The 22,060-nt window shown below is 59.3% G+C and overlaps 1 protein-coding gene across 1 annotated transcript in view; it reads right to left on the bottom strand.

Moving 5' to 3' along the window:
• The window catches only part of CMIP (c-Maf inducing protein), a 233,918-nt gene that overhangs the window by 10,992 nt on the left and 200,866 nt on the right, over nt 1-22,060 (bottom strand). The window contains exons 9-14 of the mRNA XM_023244846.2: nt 21,696-21,800; nt 15,187-15,540; nt 6,112-6,177; nt 4,856-4,882; nt 4,569-4,617; nt 1,914-2,021 (exon numbers count right to left, since the gene is read on the bottom strand). Coding sequence (XP_023100614.1) covers nt 1,914-2,021; nt 4,569-4,617; nt 4,856-4,882; nt 6,112-6,177; nt 15,187-15,540; nt 21,696-21,800 — 709 coding nt within the window. The remainder of the gene's footprint in view (nt 1-1,913; nt 2,022-4,568; nt 4,618-4,855; nt 4,883-6,111; nt 6,178-15,186; nt 15,541-21,695; nt 21,801-22,060) is intronic.

Raw genomic sequence — 22,060 nt, 5'->3', positions numbered from 1 at the left:
GGATGTGGTGCTCAGTAAGCCGATCACAAGGGACAGATCCTGTAGGATTCCGCACACGGAAGGGGCCTGGGGTGTCAGATTCGGGAAGTGGAGTGGTTGCCAGGGCAGGGGTGGGACGGGGAGTAAGTGTTCAGGGGGTACGGTGCCACCACACGTGGGACAGAGACCTGTAGGGAGCCCTGCCTCCCCTTCCCAAGCGCCCTATGAGCTCCACAGGTGCTCAGTGATCACCTGCCCCAGAAACCCAGGAACTGGCAAATTCCGCTCCACCTGGGCTACACGCGGGGCAGACACTAAGGCGACGGTGTTTCTTTCCGGTGTCTCTGGACGTGGGTCCCGAGGGCCGGGGCCCCAAATGCCTAGTGTGCTCTCCCCCTTTGTGCCACGGCAAATGCCCTTCCACGGTTGGAAACGGCAGCCTCATTAAGGGGACCGCTCCTGCCCCCTGTGTCTCCATGGAAACGCCGCGTTGCTCTCTCAGGGGCTGTCTGCCTCCTTTTCCGCGTGTATCTTTTCCGCTCCATCGTTAACTCCGGCACAGACGCAATCTCTCAGGTGGGGAAGCTGCCAGCCCCCCGGGTTCTTCCGCACACCGAGTCCCCGCCACACAGGGTGGGGGACCGCCGGCTGTTGCCATGGTGAAGCTGTGACATCAGGGGAGCCCTCGTGAGTGGGGAGGTGGGGTGCACTTCCAGGATGCACAGGGCACTCAAGAGGGACTTGTCAGGCAGTGGGTGAGGAGTGGAGAGCCAGTGCGTAAGGAAAACGATCTAAAAATAAGTCCCTTTCAAGAAAGCTTCCAGAGGCAGCGCCGGATCTGTCGTCACTGCGGAGTGCTTTGCGAGCTGGCCCTGTTGGACCGGCGGCCCAGCAGAGAGAAGACCAACCACAGCTGTCACTTCTGGGCGGGCCGTGCGCTAGGCCCTGGCTGGGCGCCCTGCCTCCGTCACTGCAGGCGATCGCCTGGTGATCCGAGAGGCCGGCGCTCCACTCCCTGTTTTACAGACGAGGGGGCGAAGCGAGGGCGCAGCAGAGAGGCCCCCTGAGTCCTGTTTTCTCGCCGCTGGGAACACGCTTGGTCACAGAACCCAGCTGGTGTTGCGAGCAGGAGGGACAGCTGAGGTCACTGGCCACCTGGAGGACAGTCTGTGCCCCCCGTCAGGAGACGGTCACGCTGCCCCTGGAAGGGCAGGCTCTGGACAGCGTGGGCCCCATCAAGGGAGGGACCTGGAGGCTGAAAGCCTGTGTGACCTCAGGTAAGCCACGGCACCTGTCCGGAGCTGCCTCAGCACAGGCGTGTTTATGGGATGAAGTTGAAGACCTAGAAGAAACAGGGCACGTGAGGTGCCCAACAGAGTGTCCGGCACGAAGAAAGTACTGGAAATCGCGGCGGGTGCCCAGTTGTGGGTCTGGTGACGTCAGACCTCTCGTCTCCCGGAGGAGATGGTCATCCTGACCTTGATTTCTCATCGCAAAGGTCGGGTGAGCTGGTGGGTCTGCAGTGCCTTCTGGAATCTCTGAGCACTCTGAGCCCTCAGCAGCTCGACCTGATCTCAGCAGCTCGATCTGAACGTTGCCACTACGGTGAGCTGCGTGAGCTCGGGCAGTGAGCGCCGCGGGCTTCTGCTGCCTGCCTGGAAAGTGGGGTAACACTACGTGTCACCTCCCGACGGAGCCGAGTGAGATGGGGCGAGAACAGGACTTTCGTGCCCTCGGTTTGGTGCCTGCTCGGGTGAGAGGCAGAAAGCGACACTCCTGGTCACCGTCTTCATCACCATCTTTCTCTTTGGCTCCGATGCCATCCAGAAATTCCCAGGCTGGCCACTGCCGGACCAGGACAGTGCTGGCGCTCATCAGGCGGGGCAAACCCGGTCCCCGCCCGCAGTGCCCACTGACGGTCCCGTCCCACGTACCATGCTGGCGAACAGCTCCCCGTCATCATCACAGGCCACGCCTCCGGGGCTGTACAGCTGAAACCAGCCGTCTTTGCCGGCCCGCACGCTCAGCAGGCATGAGTGTACCTGCAGCAGAGAAGGGGCACAGCAGTCAGTCCCATCACACAGACGAGACCAGCTCCCACAAGTCCGGCACTTAAGAAATCCGTTTAACATCTACTCCGGCGACTCCGACCTCCTACTGAATTCCACAGAAGGCCTGTTGGGAAAAACCGTGGCATCTGTAAACTGGGGAACACTAGCCGTTCCCCATCAGCTCCGCGGGACGAAGGGCCAGGCCTGGCTTGGTTAGCTGCTCTGAATAGAAGCAAGTCTGTGGACAGATCAGGGGGAGACAGGCTCACAACCACTGCTTCAACTCAGTCCCCTTTTCTACGTCTTTTTCCGGGCACAGCACAGGGGGCAGCTCTTTTTCCTCTCTTCTCTCTCTGCACCTCTAAGTCCTGACTCCTGCTTTCCGCCCTCAGCTCTCTGACCCTCCTCTGTCCAGCTGTCTCAGGACATCTGCCCCCTCCACCACGGGGGGTCTGCCTGCTGCCCTGGCTGCGTGTCCTCTGAGCCACCTTCTGAGTCTTTGCCTCTCTCTTGAAGGCGCTCTGTCCAGGGTGGGGCGGTTTCATGCACATGCACCGCTCTCTCTGGGTCTCAACTGCTTTCCCAGAGTTCCGCATGTGGGTGGGTGGGTGGGCGTGTGCAAACACGTATGTGTGTTTGGGAGAAATTCCATCCACATCCACCCTACTATAGCTGCACAAAGAGAGAGAAAGAGAGAGAGAGGGAGAGGGAGGGAAACCAAGGCCTTTGTTTCTTACCTCCTCTCTGTCCTCAGAAGAAACCTGATAGAAGTGGCCAATCAGGAGTGAAGGAAGGACAATTTGCTGCCAAAAGCCACTTACTTACAGATATTCAATTGATCACAACCCACACACAAGTGAACAGAAAACAGAGGCGGGGGGGGGGGGTTTGACTTCTTTCCCTCTGAGTCGGAAAAATATCAAATGTTAATTTGTCTACTTCAAAAAATAGCGAATCAAGAGTATGCAACTCTATTCCGCAAATGTATCAAACGATTTAGAAGTCCGGCTTCTTTAGGAGGCAGAAGGTGGGAGGGGAGAGAGGGGACGAGAAACAGAATCAAAGGAAGAGGTTCAGAGGAGCCCGGAGCAGGGCCTGGCGAGGAGGGGGGGGGGCGGTGCCGGGCCTCTGCACCCCACCCCTCCGCAAGACCGGCCTGGCCCCTCGCTCACCAGTCCCCCGGGCCTCGCGTATGGTGCGGGGCTCGGAAAGTCTCCTCCCAGCACTTGGTTCTGCTTCTCCGCTCTGGGAAGCAGCTGGGACCACTTTTATTCTTCAACTTCAAAGTTGGTGTTTGAAAGAAAGGCTCACTTTCCAGGGGAATTCTGGGAATCTGTCTTCACATGCAGCGAAGAATGGCTTAGCGCAGCCCAGACCTGCCTAGCTAGCATTTCCGCTTTTCCCATTGCGGCCAGGGAATGCAGGGGCTTGGAATCAGGGCTTAGAATCAAGGTGTTCTAGAACTATGTGTCACCGTGGGGCCGGAAGAGCATATATTCTGGCTCTGTTAAGAAGGAATCCCTTCGTCCTCTGCCCATCCTTAACCCTCCGCTCTGCTGGGGGTCTGTCCCCACCTAGAAGCCAGATCCCCTCGTCACACCCCAGGATCCATGCAGCTGGAGAAGGGGGCTGTGAGCTCCTCGGGGCAGGGCCAGTGGGAGTCCCCCTCATGTCTGCAGCCCCGCCTGGCCCCACCTACCGAACAGGCTCTGGAGGCAGACTCCCTGGGTTTGAACCCTGCCTTGGCCAGGTACCAGCTGCGTGGCCAAGGCCAAGGAGATGTCACTCAGCTCCAAAAGGAGGGTAATTCTGGTGTTAAATGGGGTTGACGGCAGACCCCACTCGTGGTTGTGGCAAGGACTCCAGGAGAAAACGCAGGTGTCCGACACAGGGTGAGCGCCTGACCAAGGCCAGGTGTCTCTGATGTCCCTGATGCAGTGGATGGAGGAACCCAGGCCACCCGAGTCCTTGCTCACGAAGCCTCAGGGGGAAAGCTGACCTCTCCCTGAAGCCCAGATACGGGGGGCGGGGGGGGGGGGGCAGAGCGGCCCTTCAGAGGCCCTCAGCCACCATGCCCAGGAAATGAACCCCGGCTCAGAGCCCGGCTCAGATGTCTTCCCAGCTCAGATGTCTTTGCTGGCCTGCGGATGTCAGAATGGCAGGGCTCAAGAGGGACCAGCACTACCCTGGAGCTGGCTGGGAGCCCCTGTGCCAGCCCGCCCCTAACAAGGCCTGTGCTCCAAGAAGAAACCGCCAGCTGGTGGCAAACCACCTCTGGTTAGCCTGAGTTTACAGTAAAAGGCTGACATCATGGGCCAGGCACCCCCACCCCCCAATCACAGCGGTGGTGGGGGGGGTTGGGGGGGGGGAGTGGCGGTTGTGTTCATGCTCCAGGCCAAGGAGCCTTTGTACAGTGTTCTGAGTGCCTGTGGGAGACAGAGAGGCCCCGACAGAGTCACAGAAGGCTCAGGGTGGCCCACAGGCATCACGCCGTAGCCCCTGACAAGGTGCCTTCGAGAGGCAGAGTGGGAGGCTCACCTCTTGTCGCGGGTCTTCGGCAAACCTCTGAATCACGTACTTCAGCTCCCTGAAAGAGACAGGGTGGGGGCGGAGTCATTGCCAGGGTCCTGGCTTGTGTGGACGGTGATGGGGGCTGAGGGGAGGGCTGGGGCGGGGGAGCTGGCGGGGTCAGGAAATCCCTTGGGCAGGCCTGGCTATGCACGTGACCGAGAACGGGCTGAAAAGAGGGCTGGCCGCTGAGCACGGCCGCGGCAGAGGACATTCGCACCGGAAGGAGGTGATGAGGGAGGTGGCCAAATACTCACTTGGTGAACTTCTCGTGTGCGAGGGCTCTGTAACAAAAACAAAGGGAAACTGCAGTTAGCGGGGGGCTTTCGAAACCCTCAGTGATCCAAAGATCTTCCTCTGGGGACGGTGCGGCTTTATGTCTGATCCGAAGAAGGAGGAGGTTGAGAGTGAGACAGGGACATTCTGTCCCTCTTGGAAACTGCGAAGCAAAGGCCTCCTTGGATGAGGCCAGGATCCTGGCGACGGGAGCATTACTGAGCCCCCCACGGCCCGGGTCCCACACCTGTGGGTGCTGAGCAGGTGTCTGTGAGCACGTGCACGCGGGCACCGGAGACCCAGGTGTGTGCACTAATTGTTCCACCATTAAGGTGCGGCTGTGCTAATTATCGCCGTGCATCAGAGGGGCATCTGGGGACCGTTTTCCAAGCGAATTGCATCATGGGCCCACTGTCACATGTGTCCCCGGGGCTATGGGGACAGCGAGCGCAGCCAGTGACGCCACTGCTCTTTGGAGACAGCCGTGGCTCTCAGGAGTCGGATTTCTCCGGTCTGGAGTCCTGGGGGCCCCAGGGACGGGCCAGGCCAGCAAATGGGGCAATTACCAGGTATAATGTCCCCCTCGGAGAGCCGCATTTCATAAACACAGGCTCGTTAATCGGCTCCTGAGAGAGCCCTGAGCTGCCTCCTGAGGCCTGGCTTCCCCACATCTGTCAAAACAGAGACCTGGAGGCATTTTAGGGCCTGGTTATTCAGACAAAGCCTTCTCCGCAGGCCATTATCCACTAGACCGTTTTCTCCCTATTTTCCTGTGATAAATTCAATATTGGCATAAGGGCTGGCAAGAGAGAGACGGGGAGGGTCCATTTCTGGCCCAACTCACTGTGGAACACAAGCTAATAATCATAATGGGCGCAACAAGAGAGCTTTCAGCATATGGCGGCATGGCACAGAGAGCGATTCCACGTGCACTATCTTCCGATTTTCGCGGTGGCCACCGGAGAGAGCACAGACAGGTATTCCCACTCCCACCTGAAGCAGAACGGGAGTTGCTAACTGCCCTGCACGGAGGCTCGGTGGGGAGGGCTTTGTTTGCCTGCTTGGCTCAGCGAATCCTCGTGTCGCTGCCAGGAGGTAATCTCCCCGTGTTCCGGAGGTGGGGGGCCTCCCCGGGGCCTCACAGCCGAGGACCAACCTCTCCATCTCCCACTGCCGCCCACGGTGTTCTCGGGGTGACCGGTGGACCACTGAGGTCAGAGACCGGTGTGGGACTTACTCTTTGGGGAATGGAATGGGTTGAAGCAAGCTGGCCAGAGACGGTCTCCAGTCATCGTAGTCCGACCTAGAGAGAGAAGGGGAGACAGTCAGGTTCAGACTGTGGCCAAGGACGGGGCGGGGGTCTGGCGGGGACTCGCCAACCGTGCTCCGGCCACCTCCCGCCTCCAGGGAGCTGGGAAGATGAGCGGCCGGTGTCTGCCAGCCTGACAGAACCCGTCCAGAGAGTTCCTTCAGGCAACCGAAGGGGCCAGCCATCTGGCTCCCTGGGGCCTCATCCCACCTCACCTCTGCACCCAGGTTACCAGATCACTGTTCCTTCTGACTTTTGAGTTATCAGGTTGAAATCCCAACCCTGGCACCTTAGAACGTGTCTGTGTTTGGCAACACAGATGCAGTGAAGGTGCAACGAGGCAGTGAGGGTGGGCCCTGACCCAGTGCGACCAGCGTCCTCACGAGAAGAGACCGGGACAGATACGCACGCGGAGGCAAGACTGTGTGAGGACACGGGAAGAAGGAAGGTGACTGCAGGCCCAGCAGAGAGGCCTCAGATGAAACCCATCCCGCCCACGCCATCATCTCAGAGTTCTGGCCTCCAGAACTGCGAGAAAACAGGTTTCTGTTGTCAAAACCACCTGGTCTGTGTAATTTTGCTGTGGCCGCCCAAGCGGTCTGGCCCGGGGGGCTTATGAGGGGAACACAGAGGTGTTCTCATCTTTGTCCAGAACCCGTTGGCAAATTTGTAGACTTACTCATATAAAACATAAAAATGGTACGCTATTCGTTTGCAGTTTGGGGCAACCCTCCTGATTTATCAGCTACTTCTACTCCTCTGTCCAGATGACAGCTTTTTTCTCCTGAACAGTCACTATTAGGGGCGCCTGGTGGCTCAGTCGGTCGAGCGTCTGACTTCAGCTCGGGTCATGACCTCACTGTGCGTGAGCGTGAGCCCCACATCGGGCTCTGTGTTGACAGTGTGGAGCCTTCTTGGGATTCTCTTTCTCCTGCTCTCTCTACCCCTCCCCTGCTCACACACACTCTCTCTCAAAATAGATAAACTAAAAAAAAAGGTCCCTGCCAATGACGGTGATGATGACGGTAATGGAACAGATACCAGCAGCTGCGACCTCGCCCGCACGTTGTGCACATACCCCTTCACGCCGAGAACTTCGCCTGTTTCTTCTTCACGGTGAAGATCAGCCTCACTCAACAGAGGGGAAACTGAGGCTCAGAGAGGTTAACTGTGCACGCTAACACAGCTGTGGTGGATGGGAGATCAGATCCAGGCCTGGCTCTCGCCAGCTCTGACAGACGGCAGCTGAGGCTTTCGCTGAGGCCTCAGGTGAGACCAGGCACTGGAGGGTCCCCCCCCCCCACCTAGGGGCCGACTGTGCCAGAACAGGGACATTTGGCATGAATGAGCATGACAGCTGCAATGTGCTGAGAGAGCACTCGCTGCTCAGACCACGGAAACGGCCCCACGACCACCACCCACCGCGAATCTGTATTACAGGCAGGGAGTGGCCTATAAGGAGCTGGCAGGGTGACCGCAGAGAGGAAGCAAGAGCTTCTGGAGGCCGCTGTGGAGTCGGCAGGGGTGCCCCACACACGGTACCAGCACAGCCGGCCCCCCGGGAGCCAGCCGGGTCAGGGGCAGGGGAAGGAACGTGTGGGACATGGCGGTGCCTCAGCCTTTACCAGGAGCCACAGCGTTCACACGGGTCCCGTTTAACGCTCACAGACGCCCCGCGAGATTCCAATTACCACAACCCATATTGCAGGAGGAAAACAAAGCCCAGAGATGCCTCATGTTTGCACAAGTCACCAACTGGGGGTGTGGGTTTGACCTCAGGTGCCTCTGGGGCTGTGACCTCTGTCCCTGCCCCGGGTCCCCCTACTTCTCCGGTTTGGGGGACTCTGCCAGAAAGCAAACACAGGGGTAGCCAGTTCTCGCCGACCGTGCTAAGCCGGGCGGGCACCTCCGAGGTCCCAGTGCTTTACCCCTCACACAAGAACCGAGGCCACTGGAGCGGCCCCGCCTGAGCTGCAGACGGTTGGGGCGCCCAGGTGCCCGCACCCTGGGAGGGGCTGCGTCTTATCTCTGCACCTGCCAGGCCGGGCACCAGGCCAGGCGGACGTCTGGTGCCCAGAGGAGGACTGTTGAGCTGCGGCCCCGGAACACACAAGAGAGACGCGGCCAGGGTGTGGGGTTCACTCCCAGGTGGAAGGAAATGTTGTCAAGTGGGGTGCGTGTCCCCAGCTGCAAGCTTGAGTGTGCAGTCTGGCCCGGATCCTGGCAGGAGGGGGCGCTACACTTGGACCCCTACTGACGCCTGGCGGTACCCCCAGGAGGCGCCGACGGTGCTCGGACCGGCCCGGGCAGAGGAAGGGACCCAGACCGGAACCGTGGTCCTACGGCCCTGGGACTCATTTCCATTTAGTTCTCATCATCATCCGGTGCTCCTCTGCCCCCCACCACCCCGAGGAGCTTTCTCGACATTTGTCCCTAATCGTTCTCCCGATAGACCGTGTGTCTGTTTATATGCTGTGTGTCTGCACTTCACCCCAAACGACAGTTACGGTCTTCTCACCCCCAGGAGCCGGCACCGGCCCCCACCAACGACACACACGGTTTACAGGAGTCCTGGGCACGAGCCTTTCTGGCCCTGCCTTCCTGCAAACAAGCCAGGGATAAAGCGGCAGCCTTCAGGACCCAGCTCGCACCCTGGGGGGCTCTGAGGAAAGACTCAACACGCGCACAGAAAAGAATCCCCAGAAATGCCTGGTGGCCTGAGGTGAGTTCTAGCAGTGCCGCTTTGTGGGGCTTTGTTAAGCACTTATGAGGCCGCGCACCGGGCACAAACTTGCTCCCTGGCTCCTCGGGACGGGCACTCGAGGGTGACAGAGCTATCACACCCACCTCACGGGTGAGACAGTGAGGCCCACCTGAGCTCACACGGCGAGGAAGTGTGGAGCCGGGATTCACAGCGGGGTCCTTGGACTGCAGTGCCCAAGGCTGGGTGCGAGCTCTGCGTGCCAGGTGGCTGGGCACAGGGAGCCCAGAGGCCCGTCAGATGTGCATCAGGATGTGGAGACCCTTCTGACCCCATCCATACCTGTGTGCTGCTCTTTGGGGGGGACTCAGTGACCTTCATGTCTGGCTTGTCTTCTCTCTGAACCTCTCCCCGCCCCCCTCCCCCACCGGATTCATGGTTTCCAGAAACTCTAAAACAGGAGCAAATGCTGTAACGGTGCTTGTCGTGGGCACAGGCTATTCTAAGTGCACATGGATTGGCCCACGTGTGCCCCAGACACCTGCTGAGCTGGATGCACCCGCCACCCCCATTCTATAGATGAGAATGCTCAGTGAGGGCCAGCGCCGGCCGTCACACAGCTGGTAGGAGCTGGGACTTGAACCCAGGAGCCGGGCTCCCACATCCGTGCTCCATCAACCGAACGACACGACACCCTGTCTCCCGCTTACATCTCTGCAGGAAGGCCACTTCCCTCTAGGGAGAAAGGCACTCCTGGTTATTCTTTCGCTTAAAAAAAAAAATGTTCTACGTAGAAATACCATTAAACAGAGAAAACTCCCAGGAGACTTTAAACCGCTCATAATTAGTGGGTGTCAGAGGCCACGGAGCGGGGGCTGTGCCGGGCGTGAGGCGCACGCTGGGCTTCAGGGCAACACAGCCCGGCCCGGGGTCGCTCCTGGACAGAAGGGGGCATCGACAGGCCCGTTCCATGGGGCACTGTGCGTCACCTGTGTTCCCAGGCCCTCAGCTCGGCCTCCTGCCGGCTGCACTGTGGCAGCTCACACGGGGCTGAGCGTGGGGGCCTCGGGCACGGGGAGGGAGAGGGCAGCAGATTTCCTCCCTCGCCTCGGCCAAGCCAGTTGCAAGTCTGCGGTCGGCGCCTGGCCCTGCTCCAAACGCCCAGGTCTACAAGTTTGGGGGTACATGGCAGGTGTGTCGGGCAAAGGCTGGGTGCCCAGAAGCTGGCCAGGCCCGAGGGGTGGGCTGTGGGCCCCCCGTGGCCAGCAGAGCACCTGCCGTGGGCTTCCGGAGAGCAGGGCCAGCCTGGCCTAGGATCGAAGGGGGATCAGCGACCAGGCTCTAAGCGGCCTGACTGCCCACCCCCAAGAAGGCAGCCAGGCCTGCCCCGTGCTCAGGGAGGAAAGGGACACGAGGTAGCATAAGTGTCCTGCAGGCCTCCAATGAGCCCCGGGTGTCACTCCCCAGACACTTGGTCCTGGCATTAATGGGGCCCGGGCTGGCTCTAGAGAGGCTCTTTGCTCCCAAAGAGATCGGACAGCCGCTGAAGGCCACGGAGCTCACAGGGGGAGAAGCTGGAGTCGGTGCGCAGGAGGCCCAGGTCTCCCGCCTCACGCCGCGCTGCGCGGATGGTCTGAGGCCAGACGGCTGAGAAGTTCCCTTCTCTTGCTGTGCTGGGGGTGGGCGACACCAGGGACAAGGGGGGCAGGTGAAGGGGCGGACCCAGGAAACGGGGACAGGGTGGTTCCCAGGACCTGGGGCAGCCGCTTCGGCCTGGCGGAGACGTGACCTCGCCCCGTGAAGCCGCAGGCCGACTTGACAGCTGCCGCCCGAAGCAGAGCTCTGAGCCGCCCCGCAGACGAGACGCTTCCTTCCAGCACACCATTTCCTCCCGATTCACAGAGCTTCTTCGTGGCACGGGGAGAACGCGACCCCGGCCGCACAACAGGAGCTGACGCGCCAGCCTGAGCCCTGAGAAGCCGCAAGGCCCGGGCACACTGGCCCGGACGGCGCCCAACCCGAACCCCGACTCTCGCGGGCCCCAACCCCGGGGTGGGGGTGTCAGACTCCAGCAACGCTCACGGACTCGGTCCTGGCCCCACCGTCACGTCCCGCCTCCCTGCCATCCCTCAGCCTGTGGGAAGCCATTTCAGCCATTCCTTGTGTGACAGGGCTTGCAAGCCCCCGACCGGTCCCCTCCGTGCACCTCGCGCCTGGCGCGCACAGTGGAGCTGCGGCCTCTGGCTGGGGCAGCTCCTCCCCAGGCAGGACCACCCTGGGCGATGTCTGAAGTTCCCGTGTCCCCTCCCCAGCACCTGCCTTCTACGTTCTAGTGACGCCGCCCAGTCATCGGGACGACCCCACGTCTGTCTGCATTTTCCCTTAAGGCCCCTGAGGATAAGGCATCTTCTGCTTACCTCCAGCCCACCAGGGCCTCTTCCAAACCCCGGGTTTTTGCAAAAGAACAAACAGCCAGATTCGAGCTGGTCAGAGAGGGTGGATGTGCCCACCTCTCCCTCAGGACGTCTGCTCTCTTCTCTTCCCGGACCGAAGAGCGGCCCCTTGCCTGTGGCCCCCCACCGTGTGCAGCAGTTCTCCACGCCTCCCCCCCCCCCCGCCAAGGCGGGCAACGTCACCACTGCCAGTAGTTGGCGCCACTCAGATCCAGAGGGACTGAGGGCAGGAGACGAATTGGGAGCCCTGGCGTTTAGCGTAGAGCCTGGCCCGGTGGACGCGTGCGGGGGCACTTGGTAACGGGATGCCCGAATAGATGCGTGAGTTGGACACAGCTGTCCAGCAGGTTAAGAGGTGGACTCCAAACTACCATAGACCCGAACCTGCTCGGATTTCCCTCCCGAGTCCACATTCTTTTCCGTCGTGCCACCCGGCCCGGGCCTCAAAAGGGTAAGGCTGGCCTGCGCTGGGAATAGTTTTCCTTTTTAAGGGTCTCCAGGGAACTTCTCATGGTTTATGTTACTTTTCAAAGGTGTCAGATTCCAACAATGCACACGCCTTCCTCTGGGAACACAAGTAATCCGGGGCTGTGGGCTGGGCTGGGCTGCCGTCACGCTCCGGGAAGAGCAGTGCCTGCTCCGGTGGATGGGCCAGGCCGGGCCCCGGCTCCAAGTACGGCTCCCGTGGCCCCGACAATGCCCTGCTCAGAAGCCCCGCTCCACATTAGATCGTCTACACTTCCCCTCCCTCACGTATCTCTGACTGAGGAGTGTGCTAGTTGGGAACAGCAGTGCACTTTCACCAAGAACCAGAGCCGGGCCGGCAGGAGAAAGGCCCTACGTCACGACACGCACCGTACGGACAAGAAAACCGAGGCCCAGAGGAGCCAAGAATGCGGCCTGCAGCGCACGGCAGACTAAGTCAGAAGGCCACGGGCCTCAGTTCTCGGACCACACATGCTTCTTGTGATCTGTGTGCTGAATGCCTCACTGGGGCTTTCTTCCCCCTCAAAGCGCTATATAATCGGGAACGCACCTCACTCCCAACGGTGTCATAAAACAGAGGAAACCCCGTTATACCCAGAAAGTGCGGTAACTCCCACTGGCCTAGCGTCTGTGCCTGTAAGGTGCCCAGAGAACGTCCCGGAGGCAGGTGTAGCTCAGAGAGGACATGTAACTCGTCCAAGGCCACAAGCCCTCCTGGCATCCACAGCCCTGGACTCAGCAGTCTGGCTCTGAATCTGCGTCATTTCCAACGTGTCACCCCGTGGAGCTGCAGGGGTTTGTGGGTCCGGTGTGTCTGAGGGCCTTGGGTGGGCCAGAGATGCAAGCAGGCAGTAGGGTCAGAGAAGGGAAAGGGCCAGGAAGAGTTTAGCAGGTGCAAATTGTGTTCTGAGGCACTGCCCCCCCCCCCCCCCCCCAAGGTGAAAAGGCTTCTGGAAACATAAACCAGCTTCGTGGAGACCCTCAGGCAGGGGTGAGGTGCTATTCCGGGCAGTGGTCAGGACCGCCTCCTGGTGGGCAGCGCCCGACACCTGACACCCCCTTCCCCCTCCCCCATGCCCTGGTGGCTACACAACCACGGAGGACAGGAGGCCTAGAAGCAGACCAGGGAGAACAGAGTCCGCATTCGTGAGCATGTTTGTGAAGAAGGAAAAAAACCGTGTGTCAGCTGCATGATGAAACACAAACCCTTGATGCTTAATGAGAAATCGGAGTCAGGGACGGGGCCAGAAGGCCTGGGGTTCCAGGTGCTTGTGGAAAACAGCCAGAGAAAGTAAGGGGCCGAGGAGAGCGCGGGGCGTCTCTGGCCCGGGGGACCCTGCCTCCACCAGGGCGAGGAGGAGACGTGGGCCACGGCTGACCTATCCCCCGGAGGGCTGACTTCTGCTCTTGGAAGCAAGTGGGGACTGCCCCTGCCTTAGAGAGACGGACCTGTGTTCTTAGCAATGCCCTCCGAGCAGAACCTGGAGTTTCCTTCGGTTGGTGTGGGAGTGTGAGGAGGTCGCTAAAAGTGGCTGTGCCCTCAGCTGGCCTCTGCTGCTAGATGCTGAGGCTGGCGCTGACCCTGGGGACCCGGGGAGGCCTCGCCCTCCCCTCTCAGGGGCCAAAGGAAGGACAGAGGAAGTGCCTTCACCTGGCCTCTGCCGCACCCGAATTCTCTCTTCTTCTCTCAAGCCACAAAAGCCACTGTATAACGTACGCGTGTGTATGTGTGTGTGTGCACGTGCATGCATAGGTATGTGTGCACACAGATACCACAGGCCTTGGTTGTGCAGCACGGGGGACACCCCCAGGCACCTCCCAGTCCAATTCTCCGGCTCTCCAGGCGACCGAGAGGCTGTCCTGCACTGTCCAGCCCAGGAGCGCGCTCAGGGCAGCAATACGTCCGTAAGTGAGACACAGCATGCCGTGCGGAGTCGTGTAGGCACAGGGACGCGGTGAAACCCCAGCAGCACCGACCAGGCCCAGGAGCCAGGCGTCCCCTGGGATTGAGGGGCCCCGGTGCCCGGTCATTAGGCACCACGCACTGGTCGGGGGTAACCACACAGTCGTACCCATACCATGGTCCCTCTGAAAAGCCTCCCACCCTCCAGTGGTCGTGCCTGGAAATGCCGGGTCTGGGACCCGGTCCTGAGAGCGGGGCCAAGCTCTGTCTGAAGAACAGGCTTTATGGGAGCCACACAGGGAGGCATCTGCTGGGGTCTCCGGACCAAGGGGGGCCCCTTCCTTCACCTGCGGATGCAGGAAGCAGGTGCACGACACTGAGGTGGGTCTGGGTGGTTCACGTGTGAATGGCAGAAGTGGAAAGACCCTCAAGGGTCAAATATTAAGACCCCCTCACTGTAGAGTTGCACAACCGAGGCTCAGGGAGCGGGAGGACTGGGCCCGAAGCACCCGGCTCAGAAGCAGCACTGACCGCAGCAGAACTGGGTCTCCTGTCTGCTTCCCACTAGCCAGGCCTGCACGGAGCTGATCGGCAGGCCACACTCCATCACCGCCCACCGGGCCAGGCTGGGTGAGGGGCCGGGACTTGCCGAGAAATACACGCAGGCACACAGAGCATGCACAGATCACACGATACAGAAACACAGTCACAGGCTAGCTCACGGGCGTGTCTGCACACACACACACACACACACACACTCCAGCCTTTGTGCACAAATGGTCATACCCACATGTGTGCACTCACAGCCCCTCATCCCTGTGCAGTTACACACAGGCACTCAGGCGCTGTGCATTTACACACACAGGCACGCTCAACACACATATCGGCCCCTATAGAATGATCCATGTACATCCCACATCCACTTCTATATGCAGACATACACAAACACACACACACACACACACACACACACACACTCAGGCGACCCCCTCCCACTCACACGCTCATAGACACATTTGGGCACCCATGTGCTCGTGGACATCCTGGCAGCTCTACGCAGAGGCTTACACACACGTTCTCAAGCTCACGCACACAGCCTACACACGTGCCCAGACACTCAAGCATACATAAGCCCACACACCCTACGTACGCCCCCTGCATACGCACACACTCTCACGCACAGAGCATGTGTTCAAGACGCATACATACCCGAAATCTGCACCCGGGGCGCCCAGTCACGTTTACACACACCTCAGTACACACACACACACACACACACACACACACACACACACACACACGCACACACACACACACACACGCACACACACACACACACACACACACTCAGCACGCTCACCCTGCAGGCCTCGGACCAGCAGGCGCGGCTGCACCCGGCCGCGCAGCCAAGTTCCCCTCTCCCACCCTGGCGGTGACAGGCACGCGGCGGGGACACTCACAGCAGCTTGAGGATTTCCACGTAGCAGCCGAGCGTGCGGTCGGCCTGGGGACCCAGTTCGATGCTCATGGTGCTGCAGGCAGGGCTGACCATGAGGCAGTCGATGAGGTTGGGCTCGCTGTCATTGCCCGCGCTGGCCGTCAGTGCCGGCTTGGCAGTGCTGGTGTGTTCCACCTCCACGTGGATCTCGCTGGAGGCCACGACCACGGACTTGAGCCGCGCCTCGGACAGCGTGGCTTCCTGAGACACCAGGTCCGGGCTGGGGTGCAGAAGGCGCAGAGGTAAGGTGGGCTTCCGGTCACAGGGCTGCTGGCAGCCGTTCCGGATCTCCTTCAGGCTGGGGGAGTTGTCACGGCTGCAGGGAGAGGCGGAGAGGGTGTGTGAGCACCGTGCGAGCAACAGTCCCACGAGCGCCCCGGGCTCCACCCCAGGAGCCCCCGGGGGCAGTGCTGTGAGCTAGTGCTGTCATGTCCCAGCCCGCGAGTGAGGAAACTGAGGCTCCGCCTGTGGTTTGCTCAAGGTCTCAGGCAGGGAGGGGTGGAGACGGCATCCACGCTTAAGCGTCTGTCTCGAAGGCTCCTGCGGCAGTCCCAGCTCGAGGGGGGCATTCAACACACACGTGATGGATGAATGAGTAAACGTCAGAGTCTACGTGATACCACAAGGCCTTGGCGTTCACCTCCACCGCAGGCCTCCCCTGGCCACCCGTGAGATCCACTAAGTGCCTGTGCTTCTAGCTGCATCCTGGGGGCCAGCTGCCCCCCTCTCTCCTGGGGGCAGGCCCAGACCCCACTTCTATTGCCCGTCCCTGGTCAGGTGACGAGGCTCAGCATCCAGCTCCCCCGGGAGCCCACTTCCCAGGTGGATCCCAAACCCCAGAATTCTAGTCGCGGGCAGTCTGCGGGTGCCTCCAGCCCACGGCATCAGCCCTGCCCTTGGCTGAACCCGCAGCTAAAGCATCTCCACCGGCCTGGAGGGATGATGCTTGTTAACAGGGGTTCACTGAGAAAAGGCCTCGATGGCCTCACTGATGTCATATTTGTGTGGGAAACGCTGGGCCAAACACAATGAAACTAGGCCTCTATGCAGCAGGACTTGTCAGAACCTTGAGGCTGGTTAAAGCACCTCCACACTGGGTGCTTCCAAACATTACTGGGAGGCTCATTAGAGTGAAGGCAATTCCAGCAATGGGCTTCCTTTGTGGGTGCCACTGCGCTAAGTGCTATCACAGACCACCTTCTCAGATACGTCTGAATGGCCGGCATTACCATCTCCTAGTTCCAGGTGACGAAAGACACTTCTAGAGGTCACATGATCTACCCCTGACCCCATGGCTTGTAAGTGGAGGGGGCTGGAAATTGAAGCCAGGTCTCTGACTATAAATCCCTGGCTCCTCACCACCACATGGCTTCTAAGATCCCATGTGATCCTGTGCAGATTCTCCTCCTCCAAAAAGTCTTCCCTGATTTCTCCCCGGTGCCATCGTCACCCTTCTGCCCCCAGAGCCCGAGCTTTCCACCCCTGGCTGGATACAACATCCCCTGGGGGCACTTCTGAACATCCTGAAGCCCAATTCGATCAGAACCTCTGGGGTGGGGTCCAGACACCAGTAACTTTCCGGGTTCCCCATGTGTGCGGTCAAGGTTAAGTCCACTGCTCCGAGGCACTCAGAGAATGACGGCATAATTGCAAACGGTCACTCGTCCAGGCCCTCCCTAAATGTGCCACACACACGTGTCCCGTGCTTGCAAAGAAAGCACACGTTCCTTGTGCATAAGCCCTGGGCTGAGCATAGACCTCAGACCCAATGCACCCGGAGGGCCTAAATTTACCCAGCATGGGCCACAACCAGGCCTGAGCCGAGCCCACCAAGGATGTTTGATAAATACACTTTAAACTTTGCTAGGGAAGAACAAAACCCATTAGCTAAAGTCCGAGAATTCAACAGTTGATGGAAAATTGTGTGTGGTCTGGGGTGGGGGTGGGGGGGCGGGGGGGCGGGCAGTGTAACTGTCTCCATGGGCTCGGAGCTAATTTGCTACCCAAATACTCAACACTCCATTTCCCTGTGTTTGCCTTTGCTGGGATTTAGGAGTGGATTTTCAAGGCTGTTTGGCTCAGAGCGGGTGATTTTCCAGCAAGCTATGCTAACCTGGGTCAAGTTGTCTGTTCTTCAGTGAGTACATCATGTACCCACCGAGAGCGCTGTGGACAGACCCACAGGGCTTTATCTTCCAGGGACTGACCGCCAAGGGTGGGATGGACCTGAGCCCGGGAAAGACCTCGCAGCACCGCAGGCCTTGTGGTGACTTCCTGGAGGGACTAACAGGAAACTACTCCAGGCTCCAAGGGGGCTGGGCCGCTTTGAGCTGGGGGCTGGGACCCACCTCGCCCTCCCCAGGCCTCGGCCCTGGGCCCCTGGTTGTGATCCGCCCACGGTCAAGCTTGCCCCCTCCGGTCCATCCTCTGTGCAGCAGCCAGAGGGGACCTGGGAAACCGACATCTCGTCAAGTCCCTTCTCTACTTAAATCCTACTGGAGACCCCAGGGCTCTGGGAAAGAACACTCCACAACCCAAACACAGGGCCAGCTCTGCCACTCCAACCAAGCGTGGTCCCCGAGTAGCAGCCTCAGCCTTACGACGAGGCTGTTAGGCAAGCGGTCTCAGGCCCCGCCTGGGACCTGCTGAATCTGAATCTGCGTCTTATCACGACCCCCAGGAGCAGCTCGGCCTGGCCTGGCCGTTCTCTCCAATTTCCCCTTTGCTTCTCTTTTCCCCTCTCCTCGTCACACCGTTGCCCTCCCTTCCTCCCCTGCAGTGGCCTTCATCAAGGAGCGAATCACCTACGGACTCTGCCAAGAATGCAAATTCCTGGGCCCAACGTGAAAATGCTGTGTCCAGGAGTCTGCATTTTCAGGAAGCAGCCTGGGGATTCTGAGGCAGGTGTTTAAGGACCACAGATGGAAAAGGTGACTAATGCCAACCCTACCTGCACCACCAGGCGCTGTTTTCTCTGCCTGGATCAGCTCGTCCTGCCTCCTGCCTTGCTGGCAGCCAGGAGCTCTCAACTTAAAGATCACCTCTCCGAGGGATCCCTCCCTCACCTGCCCCTAGAGCAGGCGTTCTCTGCTCTGGCCACACACTCGAACTTGCCTGCGAAGTTTAAAATTAGAAAAACAACAAGCAATAAACAACGCCAGGGCCATCCCAATTCAATCAAAATTACAGCGGATGGGACCCAGGCACCACCCCCCTTTCTTTTCTTTTTTATGACCCCTGTGCTTGTAAACGTGCAACAACAACTTGCCAGGAAAAGGGAGTCCTGACTGTGGCATCTGCCAGTGTGAATGCTCCCGTCAGGACTGACTCCAAACCACCAAGGTGCCACCACTGAGTACGGGGCTGGGACGCGACGTGCTTCCAAACGCAGCAGGGCTCCGGCACACCCTGGGCGTAACTGAAATACGGTGCGGTCGAGTACGTAAACCTCAGGTGCAGGGCTTCGTGAACTTCCACACGTTCCCACCGGCCACCAGATCGCGACTCCTCCCCCTTGGTACCACTGACACTCGGGGCCAGATTGTTTCCCGGGGCGGGGGGAGGAGGGGCATCCTGCACGTGGGAGTATGCTGAGCAGCATTCCTGACTTCTACCCGCTGGATACACCCAGCACCCCAACTCCGGCCCAAGTCATGGGAGCCCCAAATGTCTCCAGACACTGCCAGATACCCCTGGGGCGTCAAGACGGCTCCCGGTCTCAACTGGTTCTCAAACCACTGACCTAGAGCAAGATGTGAAACACTTCCAGGAACCCAGAGGTTTCTCTCATGCCCTTCCTCTAACTCCCCACCCCAAAGGTGGCCATTCTCCTGGCCTCTATCACCACAGATTCCTTTTGCCTATTCTTGAAGTTCCAGGAAAAAGAATCGCACCGTATGTATCTTTTGGATCTGGCCTCTTTTGGTCAGTTCTGCATTTGTGCGATTCATTCACAGTTTGCTCGTTCTGGTTCATCCATTCTTGCCACTCTCTAGCGTTCCTCTGTGTGAACACACCCCAAGTGTCCAACCATCCTACTGCTGAAGGACACTGGAGAGGAGGGTGAGGCAGATCCGAGTGAGGAGCAGTTACACATAATGCCGCCGGAACATTCTCGTACGTTGTCTTCTGGTGGATATGCCAAAAGCTATACGGACTTGGGTCACAGGGTATATGCGTGCTACGTTTACGTTCTGATTGTGTAAACCTTCCCCAGCTGACTGATAGCAGCCAGGGTTCAGATTCCCCGTCACAGACCATGTTAATGATGCCTCTGGCTTCCATCATCGCAGCCCTGACCAAGGCGTGCCGTGACTGCTCCCTCCCTCCTTCCCTCCCTCCCCCTCCGTCTCCTGCTACACTGTCTGCTCTGAAAGGGCAAGGGCTCCGTCTAGCTGGTTCACCTAGGTGCCTGCGGCACCTGGCGCGTGATGAGCGGTCACTAAACGAGGGCTGAGTGGGCAAGAGAGACGAAGGCTGAGGCACCCGAGCAGCGCTTCGAGGACACAGAGGGAAAATTCTGGGAGGTGCTGTTTCCTGCTCCTGCTCCTGCCTCCTCCCAATTCCAGGCCAGGCATCGGCCGCGTGGGCTCAGGGAGGCCGAGATGAGTCACAGGCCTTTGGAGGAAAAGGAGCCTGGGAGTGTGTGACCCTCCTAGTACTCTCTTCCTGCTTCCTAGGGTGGCCCGAGTTGGCAATGCACTCAGATCGGCTCCAGAACTACAGTGTGGAGGTCAAGGGTGGGAGACCGTCCATGTGCACAAGGATGCTTAGGATAGTTGTCCGTTGTCCAAGCCATGCACTACCCTTTGATCTCCCGTGTGTGTGTGTGTCTTTTGCTTCTAACAGAACATGCTGTAGGCACAGAACAAGCACTTGGGACTGACCGGCATGACATCTTCCTGTTCTGGCCCCAGGGACACTATCACCTCCTGAACAGGGAAATGAGTCAAGATTGGACAGGTCCCCTTTGAATATCAGGACCTAGGGCTAAGGACATGAAAAACAGAAATCCTCCCTTCTTAGGCCCTGTCATAAGAAAATATACCCTTATTAAGGGTTTGTGGCCCCTTCCCCAGGAGCCCAAAGTACATTGGTTGTTTTACAAGCCTCACTTGTCCAGAGTTTCAGTGTCTCAGAATGCCCCACCTTCTTCTCTTTAAACTTTTTAAAATGTTTATTTGTATACTTTGAAAGAGAGAGAGAGAGAGAGAGAGAGAGAGAGAGAGAGAGGATCCAAAGCAGGCTCCACACTTACTGTGGAGCCGATGCAGGGCTCGATTCCACGACTCCGAGGTCATGACCTGAGCCGCACTCGAGTCAGACACTTAACCGACTGAGCCACCCAGGTGTCCCTCCACTATCTTCTCTTTAGGGGCTGAAGTTTATTCCTGCTATGTCCCCAGCTCTAGCTAGGCCTAGTTTGGTGTCCTTGGAATCGGGCAGTGTACCACCTGAACAACTGGACAGGGGAGCTACAACAGATGCCACCTGGTCCCGCACATCATATCCTCTCCAACGACTGGAGAGGTCACTGTATAAAGCTCTATACAAACTCATGGCATCTGCGTCACTGTGCATCCCAAGAGCGAGCCTCAACCAGGAAAGAGTGGAAGCGGTAAGTAACCACCACAGCACCATCGTCTCTCAGGGGAATGACTGTGAGACGTGTTCCACGCAGTCTCCTGGGAAGTCCCAGTGGGGAATGCACGGGTGTCTGCAATGGTCATCAGACTCCACCGCTGTCCTCGGGTCCCCTCCCTGAGCTCCTAGGGCTGCCTCCCTCCTAAGCTGCTCCACCCAAGCCCTGGAGGACCCGAGGCAGGGCCCTGTCATGCCTTTTTCCAGTCCTTCTCTACCACATGGGCTCTGTTTTCGTGTTCTCGCAGCCTGACTCCATCTGGCTCGATCCTGACCACTGCACGTTATCCCTCCAGCAGCATCTGACACTGTCTCACACACACAGATGCTCGGGAAACACACGCAGACCCTGGGCAAAATGAAATCCCATGTTTACAAAGTGAAAGGGAGAAAACTACTGCCAGCCCTTGGGCACACACATGCACACACTCACGTGCGCGTGCGCACACACCCGACACGGCCCCTCACGCACACCGCACTTGTGTGCACACACTCTCTCTCTCACACAGTGAGAGCCTCAGCGTGCCAGATGTGCCAGGCGGTGAGAAACCTTCAGAATAAAACACTTGTTCCTAAGGCCAAGTCAACACAACAGCCTTGCAGTTGCCAATGTTGATTCACGGTGTTTGCGTTTCTGGTAACATCCCCAGGTCCTGGTGGGTTGTGGGCCTGGCAAACGACGGGAGGCAGTCCCAGCGAACGCCGCCCCACGTCCCCGGCCGGGTCAGGTACAGGCCGCCCTCCCTGGCGACCCGGCCCTTCAGTGTCCCCATCCGAGGGTGGAAGCGTGCCCCCCCACCCCTGCAAGCTCTCCTGGTGGTGGCGACTGACCTGTTGATGAACTCTTCATAGCAGGAGTAGATGGCAGCCAGGCACACGGCCACCAGGTTGGGCAGGACCCGGGGGTGGGGGCAGTGCCCCGTGGGGCCGTGCATGCTGGAAGAGAGCAGGGGGCAGGGTGAGCTGGCGGCTGCAGCGGGGATGCCCACGCAGGGAGGCGGGGGAGGGGGAGGGGGAGAGGGTGGCCCAAGCCCTGTGCCGGGTCCTGGCTCTGCCAGGCGCAGGCAGCAGAGAGCCAAGCTCCAGGCCACGGGCTCGAGACCCAGGGTGCCTGGGTTCAAGTCCAACTAAGCAGCCTTGGCAAATCACTCGCGCTTTCCACTCTCCACGTGCTCAGCTATAAAACGGGGACGTGG

The sequence above is a fragment of the Felis catus genome, chromosome E2 (genome assembly GCF_018350175.1).
Source record: "Felis catus isolate Fca126 chromosome E2, F.catus_Fca126_mat1.0, whole genome shotgun sequence".
Classification (NCBI taxonomy): Eukaryota; Metazoa; Chordata; class Mammalia; order Carnivora; family Felidae; genus Felis; species Felis catus.
This window is presented reverse-complemented; position numbering and strand designations above follow the sequence as displayed.